The 18860-nt window shown below is 41.2% G+C and overlaps 1 protein-coding gene across 1 annotated transcript in view; it reads right to left on the bottom strand.

Annotated features, from left to right (window-relative positions):
• Nucleotides 1-13262: 13262 nt before the first annotated feature.
• LOC140713778 (PH domain leucine-rich repeat-containing protein phosphatase 1-like) overlaps nucleotides 13263-18860 on the bottom strand; it is a 160859-nt gene continuing 155261 nt past the window's right edge. The window contains exons 16-17 of the mRNA XM_073024300.1: nucleotides 16793-17021; nucleotides 13263-15028 (exon numbers count right to left, since the gene is read on the bottom strand). Of these exons, the coding sequence (XP_072880401.1) occupies nucleotides 13874-15028; nucleotides 16793-17021 (1384 nt within the window). The 3' untranslated portion in view covers nucleotides 13263-13873. The remainder of the gene's footprint in view (nucleotides 15029-16792; nucleotides 17022-18860) is intronic.

The following is an 18860-nucleotide window of genomic DNA, read 5'->3' as shown; positions in this document are numbered from 1 at the left end:
CTAGCGGCTCATGAGCCAGTCCTCATTGGTGGATCAGAGGTGGAGATGGTCAGCAATTTAAATTCTTTGGTGTCATCATTTTGGAGAATCTACCCTGGACCCAGCACTTAAGTGCAATGACAAAGAAAGCCTCTACTTCCTTAGGAGTTCAGGAAGATTTGGCAAGACATCTAAACCTTTGAAATTTTTAATAGATGTGTAATGGAGAATATATGGACTGCTGCATCATAGCCTGGTAATGCACTTGAACAGAAAATCCTACAAAAAGTAGTGGATACAGCAATGTCCATCGTGTGCAAAGCCCTCAACACCATTGAGCACATCTACACTAAATATTGTCACAGGAAAGCAGCATCCATCATCAGGGACCCCCACTGCTGAGGACATTGTCTCTTCTCACTGCTGCCATCAGGAAAAAGATACAGGAGCCTCAGGACTCACACCACCAGGTTCAGGAACATTACCCCTCAACCATCAGGCTCTTGAACCAAAGGCTATAGAGAACCTCACTCAACTTCAATTGCCCCATCATTGAAATGTTCCCACAACCTATGGACTCACTTTCAAGGACTCTTCATCTCAATGTCTTGATATTTATTGCTCATTTATTTATTACTTCTTTCTTTTTGTATTTGCACTTCATTGTCTTTTGCACACTAGTTGAATTCCCAAGTTGGTGTGGTCTTTCACTGATTCTGTTATGGTTATTCTTCTATTATGGATTTATTGAGTATGCCTGCAAGAAGATGAATCTCAGGGTTGTATATGGTGACATATTTGTACTTTGATAATCAATTTAGCTTGAAATATGATTCACTACCAGACCAAGGGTGTATCTATTGTAGTTTATCCAACATGTTCTTGAGCTTTCAGTTAATAAGAGCTTCAAGTATTCACTAATTGTTCCTGTGCAGAATACCTTCAATAAGTTGTGCTTTGCTAAATGAGAACTAGAGACCATAGGTTTAGGTAAAAAGTGAAGTATTTGAGGGATCTTCTGCACTGAGAGGGTGGTGCAAATGTGGAAGGAACTGCCAGTAGAAGTAGCGGATGTGGGTTTGATTGCACTGTTTAAGAGAAGTTTGGATAAGTACTTGGAGGGGAGGGGTATGTACAGCTACGATCCAGGTGTGGGTCGATGGGACTAAGCAACGTAACAGTTCGACACTAGATGGGCTGAAGGGGCCTGCTTCTGTGCCGTACTGCACAATGTCTCCACCAAGGATGTGTATCCACTGCAGCTTTTCCAACATGTTCTTGAGCATTCAGTTAATCAGTAAGAGCTCTAAGTATTCATCAATTATTCCATTCTGAAACACCTTTAAGTTGTGCTTTGCTACATGAGGTTTACGTGACTTTATATTGACGTATTAAGCTGTTATTACTGTTGAGCCAATCAAACAGCTGCAAAAAAAAGTAATTTTATATGTGTGGAATTCGATGAGAAGAACGGTTAAAGCAATCAATCATTTTTTTTAAAAAAAGAAAAGGATATATTTATTTTTTTCTTGACTTCTACCTTAATCTCACATATACTTCAATCTTCATTTTGCACTACAGGAGACATTTAAAATACCAGCAATAAATTGTGCTCCTGCTTCGTTTGCTGAGAACTTTGTGACATATTAGTTATCCAGCCAGCTCAATGACATCACTGTTGCTGGGTTCCAGAGATCCATTGAACAAATGTTTGCTAATAACCAAATTCAGAAAAGGGGGATTCTTCACCACAGAAACAGTCAGGTCTTTGTGCACAACTTTCTTCATGGGTATTGCTTAGTCACCAACCGGAAAATCCATGACTTATTTTTAGACAATTTCACAATGGAGGTCAAGGAAAATCTACAGCACAATACAGGCCCTTTGGCGCACAATGCTGTGCCGACCATGTACATACTTAGAAATTACCCAGGGTTACCCATAGCCCTCTATTTTTCTGAACTCCATGTGCCTATCCAGGAGTCTCTTAAAAGACCCTACCATATCCGGCTCCACCACTGTTGCCAGCAGCCCATTCCATGCACTCACCATTCTCTATGTAAAAAACTTACTCCTGACATCTCCTCTGTACCTACTTCTAAGCACCTTAAAACCATGTACTCTCATGTTAGCTGTTTCAGCCCTGGGAAAAAGCCTCTGACTATCCTCCCACTCAATGCCTCTCATCATCTTATACACCTCTATCAGGTCACCTCTCATCCTCCATCATTCCAAGGATAAAAGGCCAATTTCACTCAGCTTATTCTCATAAGGCATGCTCCCCAATCCAGGCAACATCCTTGTAAATCTCCTCTGCACCCTTTCTATAGTTTCCACATCTTTCTGAGCACAGTACGCCAAGTGGAGTCTAACCAGGGTCCTATAAAGCTGTAACATTACCTCTTGGCTCTTGAGCTCAATCCCATAGTTGATGAAGACCAATGCACCGTATACCTTTTTAACCAAAGAGTCAACCTGTGCAGCTGCTTTGAGCATCCTATGGACTCAGACCCCAAGATCCCTCTGATCCTCCACACTGCTAAGAGTCTTACCATTAATACCGTATTCTGTCATCATATTTGACCTACCAAAATGAACCACCTCACACTTATCTTGGTTGAACTCTATCTGCCACTTCTCAGTCTAGTTTTGCATCCTATCAATGTCCCACTATAACCTCTGACAACCCTTCATACTATCCACAACACCCCCAACATTTGTGTCATCAGCAAACTTACTAACCCATCCCTCTACTTCCTCATCCAGATCATTTATAAAAATCAAGAGAAGGGGTCCCAGAACAGATCCCTGAGGCACACCACTGGTCACCAACCCGTCTACAATCACTCTTTGCCTTCTGTGAGCAAGTCAATTCTGGATCCACAAAGCAAGATGCCCTTGGATCTCATGCCTCCTTACTTAATAAGTCTTGCATGGGGTACCTTATCAAATGCCTTGCTGAAATCGATATACATCTCCTGCTCTACCTTCATCAATGCATTTAGTCACATCATCAAAAAATTCGATCAGGCTCGTACGGCACCACCTGCCTTTGACAAAACCATGCTGAATATTCCTAATCATATTATGCCTCTCCAAATGTTCATAAATCCTGTCTCTCAGGAACTGTTCCATCAACCTACCAACCACTGAAGAAAGATTCACTGGTCTATAATTCCCTGAGCTATCTCTACTCCCTTTCTTGAATAAAGGAACAACATCTGCAACCCTCCAATCCTCCAGAACCTCTCCTGTCCCCACTGATAATGCAAAGATCATTGCCAGAGGCTCAGCAATCTCCTTCCTCGCCTCCCACAGTAGCCTGGGGTACATCTCATCCGGTCCTGGAGACTTATCCAACTCGATGTTTTCCAAAAGCTTCAGCACATCCTCTTTCTTAATGTCTATATGCTCAAGATTTTCAATCTGCCAATTCCTACAATCGCCAAGATCTTTTTCCGTAGTGAATATTGAAGCAAAGTATTCGTTAAGTAACTCTGCTATCTCCTCTGGTTCCATACACACTTTTCCACTGTACACTTGACTGGTCCTATTCTCTCATGTCTTATCCTCTTGCTCTTCACATACCTGTAGAATGCCTTGGGGTTTTCCATAATCTTGCTCGCCAAGGCCTTTTCATAGCCCCTTCTGGCTCTCCCAATTTCGTTCCTAAGCTCCTTCCTGCTAGCCTTATGATCTTCTAGATCTCTATCATTAGCTAGTTTTTTGAACCTTTCGTAAGCTTTTCTTTTCTTCTCGACTAGATTTTCAACAGGCTTTGAACACCATGATTCATGTAACCTGCCATCCTTTCCTTGTCTCATTGGAATGCCACACAAATATCCCATGAACATTTGCCACATTTCTGCTGTACATTTCCCTGAAAACATCTGTCCCAATTAATGCTTACAAGATCCAGCCTGATAACTTCATATTTCCCCTTACTCCAATTAAACACTTTCATAACTTGTCTGTTCTTATCCCTCTCCAATGTTATGGTAAGAGAGATATAATTGTGATCACTATCTCCAAAATGCTCTCCCACTGAGAGATCTGACACCTAACCACGTTCATTTCCCAATACCAGATCAAGTATAACCTCTCCTCTTGTAGGCTCATCTACATATTATGTCAGGAAACCTTCCTGATCACACCTAACAAACTCCACCCCATCTAAACCCCTTGCTCTAGGGAGATGCCAATCAATAATTGTGAAATTAAAATCTTTCACGACGACAACCCTGTTATTATTACACCTTTCCAGAATCTGTCTCCCTATCTGCTCCTTGATATCCCTGTTACTATTGGGTGGTCTATAAAAAACACCCAGTAAAGTTATTGACCCTTTCCCATTTCTATCTTCCACCCGCAGAGACTCAGTAGACAATCCCCCTCCATGACTTCCACCTTTTCTGTAGCTGTGACACCATCTCTGATCAGCAGTGCCACGCCTCCCACCTCTTTTGTCTCCCTCCCTTCCCTTTCTGAAACATCTAAAGCCTGGCACTCGAAGTAACCATTCCTGCCTCTGAACCATCCAAGTCTCTGCAATGGCCGCAACATCATAGCTCCAAGTTCTGATCCACACTCTAAGCTCATCTGCTTTGTTCATGATGCTTTTTGCATTAAAATAGACACATCTCAAACCATCAGTCTGCATGCATCCCTTCTCTATCACCTGCCTATCCTCCCTCTCACACTGTCTCTAAGCTTTCTTTATTTGTGAGCCAACCGCCCCTTCCTCTGTTTCTTCAGATTGGTTCCCACCTCCCAGCAATTCTAGCTTAAACTCGCCCCAATAGCCTTAGCAAAAATCCCTGCCTGGATATTGGTCCCCCTGGGATTCAAGTGCAACCTATCCTTTTTGTACAGGTCATGCCTGCTCCAAAAGTGGTCCCGATGATCCAGAAATCTAAATCCGAGGGGTGGTTGGGGAACTTCCATAATTGCTGGGTTAACAATAATAAGATTCACCTTCAAGTTGACAGAAGGTCATAGTAGTGGTGAGTGCAGGGATGAAAGAGGTAATTTCTAAACTTAAAAACTTGTGGATATCAGCAAGATATGGTTAAATATTTGCTTTGACTAGCAGATTCTGCCACGTCATATTCACATAAATTGACATAGCAAAGACTACTAAGCTGCAGAATCAGTTTGTTAATCCAACATTACTGAGTGTAACTGGAGAATCAGGTTGTTTTACTGGACCATGGCATCAGATTGTTGATTGTAAAGTCAAAATGGTGTGCTGAAAGATTAAATGAGGAGCATGTATCAGTAAAAAGATAGGACATACTCAACATTTATGCTCAGAAGTTGTTTTAGGCAAAAATATATTTTTGATCGTCGTCATTGTAATAATGTGGGAAATACAGAAATCAATTTGCACACAAACTCCCACAAGAAACAGTGCAATGACAACCAGATTATCTGATTTTCTGGTGTTCGTCAAGAGATAAAATTTGGCAGAAAACCAGGCATACTTCTCTGGCCTTTTCAAAAGTACCACTGAATCTCCTTTATTTTCATGGGAGAGCAGAAAGGGCTTTTTCTTGTTTCATTTAAAAAGCTCATCTAAAGAGTGAAGCACTCTGTCAGTACCACCAGGGAGATTTTGTGCTCAATATTCGACAGAGGGCTTTGAACTCATGACTTTCTGACTCATGCAAGAGCATTGTCATGTGAACTGTAGCTTTCATTAAATTAATTACATGGTAACTTCCAAGAGATGCTTAGAAAGAAATAAAAGGAAAGAATACGGGAAACTGAACAGGAAAATGTATGACTAAAGCATAATGATTGGTAACAATAATATTCTGAGCAGTTAACTGGGAATTTGCAATCACAGAGAAATAAATACCTATAACAGGAAATTTGGAGACTGCTGATGCTCAGGCCCAGGGAATATTTGACACTACTAAGTTGCGCCAGGCTGCTAATATGTAATAGTTGACAATCTCCCACGGTAGCCTTGCCTTAGAAAAATCATAAATAACTGTCTTTATTTGGCTCACATGTTACACCACAAAACTGAAAACCACATAGCTTCCTCAGGAATTGTTTGTTAAGCTAGAAAAAATGTTACGGGTTGAGAATTCATCCATTACAGTTCAGCTGGTCTGCAGTTTTTGAGGGCACAGACTTGGCATCTTTGAAATAAATAATGAAAGAAAAGTAAATAATTATCTACCTCAGAATATCCTGAAGTTCCTTACAATTAATGAATCAGTTCTAAGGAGCTGGCACATCAAACTCCTGTAAATAGCAATGCAATGTAGACCAGTTAATCTCCTTATGAGAGAAATATGGCAATAATTTTCTTCATAACTCATGGGGTCATTTGAATCTACCTGATAGAGCAATTGGGAGTTTTAACATCGTGGCTGAAAGAAGGTAATCCTGATAGTGAGCCCTCCTGTAGTGCTGCAATGGCCACTCTGCTTAAGTCTCTGGAATGGGACATCAATCCACAAATGTTTCAGATGCCAAAATGCCACAAACTGAGGCACAGTAGTGATGTTAGAGGCAACCAGTAGAGGTACTCAAATGATAGCCATGTGGTACAGACTTAAAGATAGCACGGTTGAAGTGAAAACTTATTATTTAGGAAACCTTTCTCTTAATTTTTAGAGAAGTGGAAGTAGCCATTAGAACTTTGGTCAAGGTGGTTTCAGATGGGCTGAAATGTCAAATACGTCTAATTATTTTATGTATATTCATATGTAATTTGCTGATGATTCTTATAGCCTGCTGCAACAATTTTTTTTGCAAACACACTTGAATGCATACATGTGTACAGATTCAAAGACACACACATACACTTACACACTTGCTCGTGTGCAAACTGCCTTTGCATATACATTAATATGTACAAATTAATCCAGTTGAAGCACTCAAAGGTTAATAAACATACAAACAGGAGCATACACACATGTATATGGACACATTTAATTGCACAAATAAACACAAAGATGTATTAGCGTACTTATATAAATACAATTGTAAAAACATGCAAATAAAGAGACCCGGAGCACAGAAAAGATCCCTTGGAGCCTCATGTCCATTGTGACCTTTATGCTCACCTACAGTAATTCTGTAAGCAGAGTGCTGAGTCTTTAATTTGAATCACCATCTCTTAGCAGCTTCTGGCCTATTTTTGTCCTACGGTTTAGAAATTTTGTGACAAATGCAATTTCAAGAAAACAGCAATTAAACAGCCAGCATTAAAATCCCCACCAGTCCATTAATGGTTTATGTAGAACAAGGAACTCTAGTTCCATCATTCACCTGTACTGTGATGGTTTCCAGAATACAGTACTTTCAATTATCTTCAGCTTCCGTGGTGTGTTCACTCTAGGTTCCCATTCTTGATCACTGTCCATTGCCCTCTGCTGGATTTCTTGGGGATGTCAACCAAAGACAAGAACCTAAAAAGATTCCAGTGAACTCATATTCTAGCCATCAGAACTTAGGGATGCTCACCTAATTAAGGTGTCAAAAGATAACTGATACTCCTGGAACTGGAACGCATTAAGAAGCCAACCCCTTCAGGTTAGGAGGGAAAGAGAATATTGACAAGAAAAACCAGGCAGCATTGACTTCTGTGGCAGCATCCCAAGTATGGACATGGCTGATAGCCATTATCATCCTGACTACACCCTGATGCCAGGAAACACAGAAATGTCACTGATAAAGTTTAGTATCATTTTCCATCCCTCACTGTCCCACAACACAAGATGCTTTATTAGTAATTTCAGACCACAGAGGCCAGAATATAATGACAACACATTTCCTTTCCTTATGAACATCGTTAAAAGCCATGTAGTCTCATGGTTACGATTTGTGATTTTATTACAGTTTCTTTTTACTTGAAGGTAAATTCTTCAGCTTCCATGTTGGAATGCTCCCAACAGTCTTATTCACCAGATATTTGCCTATATATATGATGGTAAATGGTTGTTGATGTTTTGGTTGACATCAGGATACTGCTGAGTAGCATACACGGAAGAAAAAGAGGTCAACCTCAGATAAATCACGTCACAGTCATAGGAAAAAAATGGAGTTCCCTGCTAAACCAATCATCTAGTATATTTAGTTTCTCCTATATGTTGGATGATTGATTTAGTTGACTAGTTTTACCCCACCTGTGCTGCAGGTAGAGGTGGGTGGGATTGCATTCCTAGAAAACAGGCTATATTGCAATTTTCCATAATGTAAAGCTAGTTCATGTGTGCAGGCATCAAAAACGCAAGTTGAAAAGAAATTGTGATGATTATTTCCACGCAAATTCCATGAGAAATTTTATTCAGTTCCCAAATTTTGGGTTGTGATTCATGAATTCTGTAAGGGCAAATTCCCATAGCCTGAACAGCCAGAACACAGAAACTGCCTGCAATAGGCATCAGGCTACCTTGAAGGGTCATCATGTTCAGCCCTGTGCATCTGAGCTAACTAAGTACAGGCAGATACTGACTGTAGGCATTGAGTTGAATCTGGTCTAATTTGGCCAACAACTATTTTGAGAACATGTTATGTGTAAAATGGCTGTCATATTTTATAGATTACAACAGTGGCTTCACTTCAAAGGCACTTTATCAGGTATAAAATGCTTTGGGACTCGTCTCTTTCAGGTGTGTGCTTAATGTTAGAATTTAAGTTCAGTTAGCATGGAACAAGTCTATGGAATCCTGTTGACAATGAATCCCAGCAAGGTTGGTTATATAGAGTTACGGAGTCATATAGCATCAATTCAACTGATCTTCAGCTTCTTTTAACTCTCAGCACCTCAAGCAACTATCATGTGCTGAAGTATAAGTTGTTTTGAACTAAGCACCTTTTTATCCCTTGTAGCTCATTTCGAACTACTAATCTAGTTTCCCATTTATATTAATTTGAATAACTTATAAAGCTTGAAACCAGTTAGATGGACCCCTAATATTAGACCATAAGACATAAGAGCAGAATTAGGCCGTCTGGCCCCTTGAGTCTGTTCTGCCATTCAATCATGGCTGATCCTTTTTTTTCCCTCTTGAACCCCAGTTCCCGATCTTCTCCCCATAACCTTTGATGCCATGTCCAATCAAGAACCCATCAACCTTTGCCTTAAATACATCCAACGACCTGGCCTCCACAACTGCATGTGGCAACAAATTCCACAAATTCACCACCCTTTGGCTAAAAAAATTTCTCTGCATCTCTATTTTGAAAGGGCACCTCTCTATCTTGAGGCTGTGCCCTCTTGTCCTAGACTCTTCCACCATGGGAAACATCTACCCTGTCTAGGCCTTTCAACATTCGACAGGTTTCAATGAGATCCCCCTTCATTCTTCTGAATTCCAGCAAGTACAGACCCAGAGTTATATATATGATAACGTTCCTCATATGATAACCCTTTCATTCCTGGAATCATCCTTGTGAACCTCCTCTGGACCCTCTCCAATCCCAGCACATCTTTTCTAAGATGAAGGGCCCAAAACTGTTCATAGTATTCAAGGTGAGGCCTCACCATTGCCTTATAAAGCTGCAGCATCCATCACATCCTTGCTCTTATACACTAGACCTCTTGAAATGAATGGTAACCTAGTATTTGCTTTCCTCACCACTGACTCAACCTGCAAGTAAACCTTCAGGGTGTTCTGCTCAAGGACTTCCAAGTCCCTCTGCGTCTCAGATTCCTGGATTTTCTCCCCATTTAGAAAATAGTCCGCACATTTATTTCTACTACCAAAGTGCATGACCATGCAATTTCCAACATTGTATTTAATTTGCCATTTTCTTGCCCATTCTCCTAATACAAGTCCTCTGCATCCTACCTGTTTCCTCAACGTTACCTGCTCCTCCACCAATCTTCGTATCATCTGTGAATTTGGCAACATAGCCATCAATTACATCATCTAAATCATTTATATACAGCATAAAAAGTAGTGGCCCCTACACCGGTCCCTACACTGACCCCTGCGGAACACCACTGGTCACTGGCAGCCATCCAGAAAAGGATCCTTTTATTCCCCACTTGCTGCCTCCTACCAATCAGCCAATACTCTAACCATGTTAGTAACTTTCATCTCATAACATGGGCTCTTAACTTGGTAAGCAGCCTCATGTGTGGCACCTTGTCAAAGGCCTTCTGAAAGTCCAAATATACCACATCCACTGCATCCCCTTTATCTATCCTACCTGTAATCTCCTCAAAGAACTCCAATAGGTTTGTCAGGCATGATTTTCCCTGAAAGAAACAATGCTGACTTTGTACTATCTTGTGTCACCAAGTACTCCATCACCTCATCCTTTACAATTGACTCTAACATCTTCTCAACCACTGAGATCAGGCTAAATGGTCAATAATTTCCTTTCTACAGCCTTCCTACTTCCTTAAAGAGTGGAGTAACATTTGCAATTTTCCAGTCCTCTGGCACCATGCTAGAGTCCAATAATTTTTGAAAGATCAATTCTAATGCCACCACAATCTCTAACGCTACCTCTTTTAGAACCCTAGGATGCAATTCATCTGGTCCGGGTGACTTATGTACCTTTAGGTCTTTCAGCTTTTTGAGTACCTTCTCTCTTGTAATAGTAACTGCACCCACTTCTCTTCCTTCACACACACTACAACTTCAGCCATACTGCTAGTGTCCTCCACAGTGAAGATTGATGCAAAATACTCATTTAGTTCATCAGCCATCTCCTTGTCCCTCATTATTACTTCTCCGGCCTCATTTTCTAGTGGTTTTATATCCACTCTCATTTCCCTTTTATTTTTAAACAGACTTGAAAAAAACTTTTACTATCCACTTTGATATTATCTGCTAGCTTGCTTTCATATTTCATCTTTTCCCTTCTAATGGCTTTCTTTTAGTTGCTCTCTGTAGATTTTTAAAAACTTCCCAATCCTCCATCTTCCCACTAATTTTTGCTTTATTGTATGCTCTTTATTTTACTTTTACATTGGCTTTGAGTACCCTCATCAGCCATGGTTGTACTATATTACCATTTGGGTATTTTGTCATTTTTGTATGTTCCTCATTTTCCCCAGAAACACACACTATTGCTGCTCTGCTGATATCCCTGCCAGCAGCTCCTTCCACTTTACTTTGGCCAACTCCTCTCTCATGCCACTGTAATTTCCCTTACTCCGCTGAAATACGTACTGCTACATCAGACTTAACTTCCTCCCTATTAAGTTTCAAGTTGAACTCAATCATATTGTGATCACTGGTTCCTAAGGGTTATTCTACCTTAAGCTCCCTAATCGCCTCTGGTTCGTTACATAACACCCAGTCCAGTATAGCTGATCCCCTAGTAAGCTCAACAACAAACCTGCTCTGAAAAGCTGTCTCTTAGGCATTTAACAAACTCACTCAAGATCCATTACCAACCTGATTTTCCCAATTGACCGGTATGTTGAAATCTCCCATGACTACCATAACATTGCCCTTTTTACTCGCCTTTTCTATTTCCTGTTGTAACCCGTGGTCCACTTCCCAGCCACTGTTGGGAGGGCAGTATATAACTGCCATCAACGTCCTTTTACCCTTGCAGTTTCTTAACTCAATCCACAAGGATTCAACATCTTCTGATCCTATGTCACATCTTTCTACTGATTTGATGCCATTCTTTACCAGTAGAGCCACACTACCCCCTCTGATATAGCGTGTAACCTTGGACATTCAGCTCCCAACTACAACCGTCCTTCAGCCACGATTCAGTGATGGCCACAACATCATACCTGGCAACTGGCAATATTGCAACAAGATCATCCACCTTATTTAATATACTATGCACATTTAAATACAATACCTTGAGTATTTGCTATCCTTTCTAATTCTGCATCCCCAATGATTTGATACTCAGCCTGTTGGCTGCAACTATGTCCCATCACCTGCCTGCCCTTCCTGACAGTCCGTCTGCATGCTATCTTTACTTTTTTACCATCTGTCCTGTCCTGAGTCCCTTCACTTCAGTTCCCATCCCCCTGCCAAATTAGTTTAAACCCTCCCCAACAGCTCTAACAAACCTGCCATGAGAATATTGGGCACCCTCGGGATCAGGTACAACCCGTCACTTTTGAACAGGTCATACCTCCCCAGAAGAGATCCCAAAGTTTCAAGAACCGGATGCCCTGCCCCCTATACCAGCTTCTCAGCCACAAATTCGGGAGGTCCTGCTTCTCAGCTTTCTACCTAGTTCTCTAAATTCTCTTTTCAGGACCTCATTGCTTTTCCTTCCTATGTCATTGGTACCAATATATACCAAGACATCTGGCTGCTCTCCCACCCCCTCCAAAATGCTGTGGACACGATCTGAGACATCCTTGACCCTGGCACCTGGCAGGCAACATACCATCCGGGTGTCCGTTCACGTCCACAGAATCTCCTGTCCATTCCCCTCATTATGGGGTCCCCTATCACTACTGCTTCTTTTTTCTCTCTTTCCTTTCTGCACCATGGACCCATAGTCAGTGCCTGTAACCTGGTCGCCATGGCATTCTCCCAGGAGGTCATGCATCACAAAAGTATCCAAAGCAGTATACTTGTTTTTGAGGGGAATGCCCACAGGGGTGCTCTGCTCTATCTGCCTTTTTCAATTTCTCCCAACAGCCACCTAGCTACTCGCCTCCTGCAACTGCGGGGTAGCTACTTTCCTGTAACTTTGATCAATTATGTCCTCACTCTCCCATACAAGTTGAAGGTCATCCAGTTGCTGTTCCAGATCCCTAACACGGTCTTCAAGGAGCTACAGACAGATGCACTTCAAACAGATGTAGTCCCCTGGGAGATTCTGGGTCTCCCAGTTCTTCAACATCTGGCACGAAGAGCAAACCAGAGCCATTTAAATGGTACATTAAGAGAGGAAAAAAGCCAAAAAGGAAACCTTAACAGACGCTTCACCTAGAGCCGATGCCTCTTTTGAGCCAAAGCCTGTTGCTTCTACTGTTATCACTGGCCTACCCCCAACAATGTCTGTTCCACTTATCCCTTCTGTACCTTTTACTTAGTTCGCAGAGCTCTGTTGGCGCCACTGATAGGCCCTAAACAATATTATTTCTGATTAAAAATTTCTGATTATTTAGAATGCTGATTTACTATAAACAAAAATGAATTGAAATATTTGGTTATAGATGCTGCACATTATAAAAGTTTATAGCAATAAATTAAGTTGTGCTGTAAGCACAGAACATATGACAGAAAAGACAATAATGCATGTAAATTGACCAGCTAATGAAAAACAAAAGAGGAAATCAAAAGATAAGTCAGGTAGTAGATAGACTAATATTCAGACACCCATTATCTTTTTAAAGTTGCAATAATGGGAAATTTAAAAAGCTCCTTTATTTTTTGTTTTTCAAATACAACACTACATTGTCTTTAAGTGTCACAACATTTAAACTATTTACAAATAATCTGTGAATCAGCTGTTCTCTCAGAGAAGATTAGTACATCTCAGTGACTATGTCACGTTAATGAGTATGCAACTCCTAGGAGTTAGTTTTTAAAGTCTACAAATTTCTATGACTTCATTTTAAAAAGCCATGATTTTAGAAGTACCACATTTACAGCATTAACTAGAATCAATCGTTCTTAATACTTATGCTTTTCTGTTTTTTAAACAAGTACTCAATAATAACTGCTGGCAATACACTAAATGTGTCCTCTTCTTGTACAAATGATATGTTATAGGAAAACTGATGTTAATCTGTTAAATGTAATTTAATTAGTTAATCAACAATAAGAACAATCTAGAAATGATTAAAAATTGGCCGCACATCATTGTGCGTAACTGGCAGGGAAAAAGGATTTATAAAGTGAGTCAAAATCTTTTGATATTGGAACATCTCACATTACTGTTCCTTGAGAAAATTATGGTCGTTAGCTAAATTTAGCTCTGTTCCTTCGGGTCATAGAGGTGTGTCGTAGCTCTCTGGGAGCTGGTCCAGTTGATACTGGCGCTGCTGTTGTTCTTGATGTTGTTTCATTATCTCTTTCACCTCATCCTCCAGTTCTGGGGGAATTATGAATTGATCATCTGGATCTGGCTGGGCAGGGGCAGCAAAATAGCCACCAGTCTTTTTCAAAGGTGCATCAACTGCCACCTCAATCAAATTATGGCTCTTCTCCGATGGGGCAACTGAACCATTTCCACGCCTCCTACCAATAGTCCCTGTCGTGGAATACTCGAACTTGCTCTTATCATCTCCTGGCCAGTCATTTTCACTGTGAACTTTAAGGAGCATCATTTTTTCAGAGGCTTCATCTTCATTTGCACTGATAACTATTCCTTCATCACATGCATCTGGAGGTGAGTGTAAAGCCATTTTTTCCTTAACCTGAATGCAATGTATGTCAACCTCAACTTCCACTCTGCTTCCATTGGAAAAGACCCCCTCAATGGGCTCCTCATCTTCACTGTCTAGTCCATTGTCTGAAAATGCACTAGAAAAGGTGGCACTGGACAGCTGCCGCTGGAATGAGTTTGTCAGACATACTGGGTGCAACATACAGCGCTGCTCGCTGTGGAAGATGGAGCATCCATCATTCATCGTCACCTGAGGTGGCTCATCTGAGGCTGTTGAACCCACTTCACTGCTCATTTCAGAGGTGGAGATTTCACTGCTGATCTCAGAGGCAACGCCACTGCTGGAAGATGGCATCCCTAAGTTATCTGCTGGCCTGTCTTTAATAACCACATTTACCGATGGTGGGAAAATGCCAGGGCTGGATGGAGGTACCCCATTCACATCACAACAACAGAAACAGTCCTCACTAACATTTAGCTGGACAACCACGGCACTGATGCTGTCATTGCACCCATAGCTCTGAGCCAGACTACAGAGCTTTTTGGCAGCAGCTTTGGCATCAGGTACATTTCTTACAGATTCCACAGCTTCCACATAGGAAATACTTTCCCATAGTCCCTTACTGCCCAGAATGAAGAATTCATCTTGTGGTGTGAGGGTAACAGACTGAACATGAGGTCGAGGTACGACGTATGGATGGAGGAATGCATAGCCTAAAATTCTTGTAGAATCAGTTACGCCATTGACTTTATTGTCCTGCAATGAGAGATGAATTATTAATTTCAGAACAAAAATCCAATTGGCAGATACAGAAGTCAAACAGATTTATGCAAATTCTACTTGGGGCTAAATATGCAAAAACAAAAAAATGTACTCTTTTTATAGACAACAGGTGCAGGAGTAGGCCATTCAGCCCTTCGAGCCAGCACCGCCATTCAATGTGATCATGGCTAATCATCTATAATCAGTACCCTGTTCCTGCCTTCTCCCCATATCCCTTGACTCTGCTATCTTTATGAGCTCTATCTAACTCTTTCCTAAAAGCATCCAGAGAATTGGCCTCCACTGCCACTTTTTTAAAGATTTATGTGTGGACCAAAAACGTGTGACTTCTTAATGTCATAATTTGCTTAAAACCAGGACAAAAAGTGATTATTTAAAACTATTTTCAGATAAAGTATCTAATCAGTAAATTATTAAGGACAATATTCACATCCCACTAACCTTTTTGTATCAATGAACCTCTCCAAATGTCTTTCTACCATAATTGTTCCTGTCTCTACCACTTCGTCTGGCAGTGCATTCCATACATCCATCACAATCTGTGTGGAAAATTGTATGGTGACCAGAACTACATAGAATATTCCAGGTTCAGATACATCAATGTCTTATACAGCTGTAACAAAATTTCAAAATGCTTGTACTCTATGCCTGTTGTGACATGCAGACCTTTGCCCTTTTCACTACCTTGTCCATCCATGTTGCCACTTTCAGGGTCCTATGCACCTATACCTTTGGGTTTCTCAATTCTACAACACCTCACAGTGTCCTGCCATTCACTGAATCCATCCAGCCCTGGTTTAACTTCACACATATCTGAATTAAATTTCATCTCTCACCAAAACAATTTGGTATCCACCCTGAATCCCATGTGATCTCACCTGCTGAACCAGACTACCCAAAGTGGACTAGAAAAGTCAAAGGCTTTTCTTGTCCACTTAGACAATGTTTAATGCCTTGCCCTCATCAATTGTGTTTGCCACCTCTTCAACAAACTCAAGATTGTTGGACACAATTTCCCATTCACAAAACTTTGTGGACTATCCCTAATGAGTCCTTGCCTTTCTAAATGCATAAGGATCCTGTCTGTCAAAATCTTTTCCAGTAACTTTCTCACCACTGATGTTAGCCTCATTGACCTGTAGTGCCCTGGCTTGTCCTTGCAGCCTTTTCTTAAATAAAAGCATATTAACCACTCTCCAATCTTCTGGTATCTCTACTAGGGCCTCAGCAATTCCTTGCCTGGCTTTCCACCCACTCTTGAATACAGGCCTGAGGCTTCACGACAATCAACACTTCCCCTTTCATAATACTGACATATTTCAGAGCAGCACTGTTCTTATCCCCTAGTTCCCTCACAGCAAATGCAGATGGTAAATACATCATTTTCTTATTTCTGTCAAATGGGATGTGGGGAAATAGCTTCAAGAGGAGAAGGAAGAAAAAGTGTTTTCTTTGCATCAATACTGGTTCTATTGTCTTTTTCAGCACTTTAAGGTGGAATATTGGTAATATCATTACCTTCAGGAATAGATTCCGATTTTATAAATTGCTCCTGGATAGCTGTAGCATTTTGCATGCCAACAGGTCAACCAATAGAGACATCCCCAAGCCAGAAAAAAAATTCATATTAAGCGTATAACCTGAATAGAACTGATACTTGAAAGACTAAAAACAGCTCATACTAATTGGGTTAATTGGAAAATCAGTTTCTGAAGGCTGAATACTGGATATTTTTACCTCAGTGACGATAGCTTTGTGCTTTTTAACCCTTTCTAATTCTTCCTCACAGCCAACAGTGTACAGCTTTGAGAGAGGCAATGGTTTTCCATCTCTGCACAGGACAGCCTGACATTTTCCAACATTAGCTGCAGTCAGCATGAAACAACCACTGGGATCCATAGGATCATGTTTTATGTGGCAAAGGACTGCAGAACCCCCCAGCTTCTGGCCAGCTGTTCCAAGTTTCCTAAAAATACAAGAAAAATGATTATTAATAACAACTTGGGTGAAGAGTAATTAAATAACCAACAGAATAAAAGAAAAAGTTTTCAAACACACAAGACTTAGTACATCACAAATATCATAGGCAATGAAAATTTTCTAACTTAAGAAATACATTGATGCCATTAGCTGAAAGAATCATCTATGGAGGTGAATAAAGAAACTGAGATGAACTATGCAGAATTATTCAGTTTCAGAATGTCAGCAATATATAGACATAAACTGGAAGCAATTCTGTTTACTGAGGCAGTTAAAATTAATTTTAAAATTATAAGCAAACAATGTGATTTCTCAGCTGCCAAATAACAAATGGCTCTAAATCTGCAACAATAATATTGCAATGATAACAGTGCTGTTTGAATATAAAAATTCATTAACATTATAGAACACAGCACCCAATATTGACTGCATAAAAAGAAAAGTCAAAACTAATTATAATAAATTTCACAATAAATCTTTATACACCTTAAACTAGTGATTGCCAACCTGTCGATCGCGATCGACTGGTCGATCTTTGAGACTTTCCCATTAGATCCCGAAAAAAAAAAGAAAAATAAATACTGTTGAGAGATTGTTTCCGGGTTGCGGGGTTTTAGTTCCGTTCTTTCTGCCCAGTGCGCATGTGTGTAGCTCCCCCGCCACACACTTGACTACACAATGTACTTAAGTGGTCCCCAACCACCGGCCCGCGAGGAAACGATACGAGTCAGCTGCACCTTTCCTCAGTCCCTGTCATGCCCACTGTTGAACTTGAATACACGTAAAGTCATCAGTTGCCTAACCGCAGTGATACCCTCACGCCAAGGATCACTGGTTGGCTTCGTGTGGCCGGCGGGAAGCGCCGTTGCTACTGGCCTAGAGTGCGGACAGACGGGCGCCGTCTCTAAACCTGTTTACCACACCAAATGTTCGTGGGGAACCCGGTGCTAAAATATTCGCAGACGACCTAATTTGGGCTCAGGATTTCGTAAGTAGCAGAGCAGCTACCTGAGCAGTACCTTGCTGCGATCTACTGAAGCAAACTCTTGTCAGCCGATAGATCCCACAAGGGGGGCGGGGACGCACCCTGTTGCACTCCCCGCTCGGTCGGTCTCTCTCTCCGGACGGCGAACGCCACGGCCCCGGCACGGGGACCTCCGTCCCTGACCTTGTCCTTTCACCCCACCCACAACCAGCTGCACCTGGCCAAGGCGTCTGGCTGGTGGGAAGCTGGCGTTCAGGCCGGGATGCTGTCTAATGAGGCAATGAAGCCCTCAAAACTGCTTCGGTACCTTCAGTCCAAGCACCCTGCACTTGAAGACAAACCCATTGAGTTTGTTCAGTGGAAAAAAACGTGAGCAAGCAGGACAGCAGCTAAGTGCTGAGAGCCACGAAAACTAAATTGTGGAATAGACTGGACATAAGGAACCTGCTTCGAGTATCGTGGTATTCCGATTGTGTTTAACACATCCCCCCACCCCTCCGCAAGAATATTGTCAACATCAAACCGGTCCGCAATGCAAAAAAAAGGGTGGTGACCCCTGCTGTTCATACATTATTTCTACTTCCGGGTTGCGGGCTTTTACTTCCGGTCTTTTCTGCCCCGGTGTGCATACGTACAACTAATCAATTTGGGGTCAATCTCACCTTTCACTAAGGCCGAGGTAGGGGATCTTGGGCTTAAAAAGGTTGGTAACCATTACCTTAAACTGAAGACTAATTTAATCAAATAGTTCATATTACTATTACAATAAAAATCCTCAAACTTGGATCTCATGTTTATACCATTTTTATTTACCCTCAGCCGTAAACAATTTTCCATATA

This window comes from Hemitrygon akajei, chromosome 20 (assembly GCF_048418815.1).
Source record: "Hemitrygon akajei chromosome 20, sHemAka1.3, whole genome shotgun sequence".
NCBI classification, from domain to species: Eukaryota; Metazoa; Chordata; class Chondrichthyes; order Myliobatiformes; family Dasyatidae; genus Hemitrygon; species Hemitrygon akajei.
The sequence above is the reverse complement of the archived record's forward strand: the minus strand, read 5'-3'. Positions and strand labels throughout refer to the sequence as shown.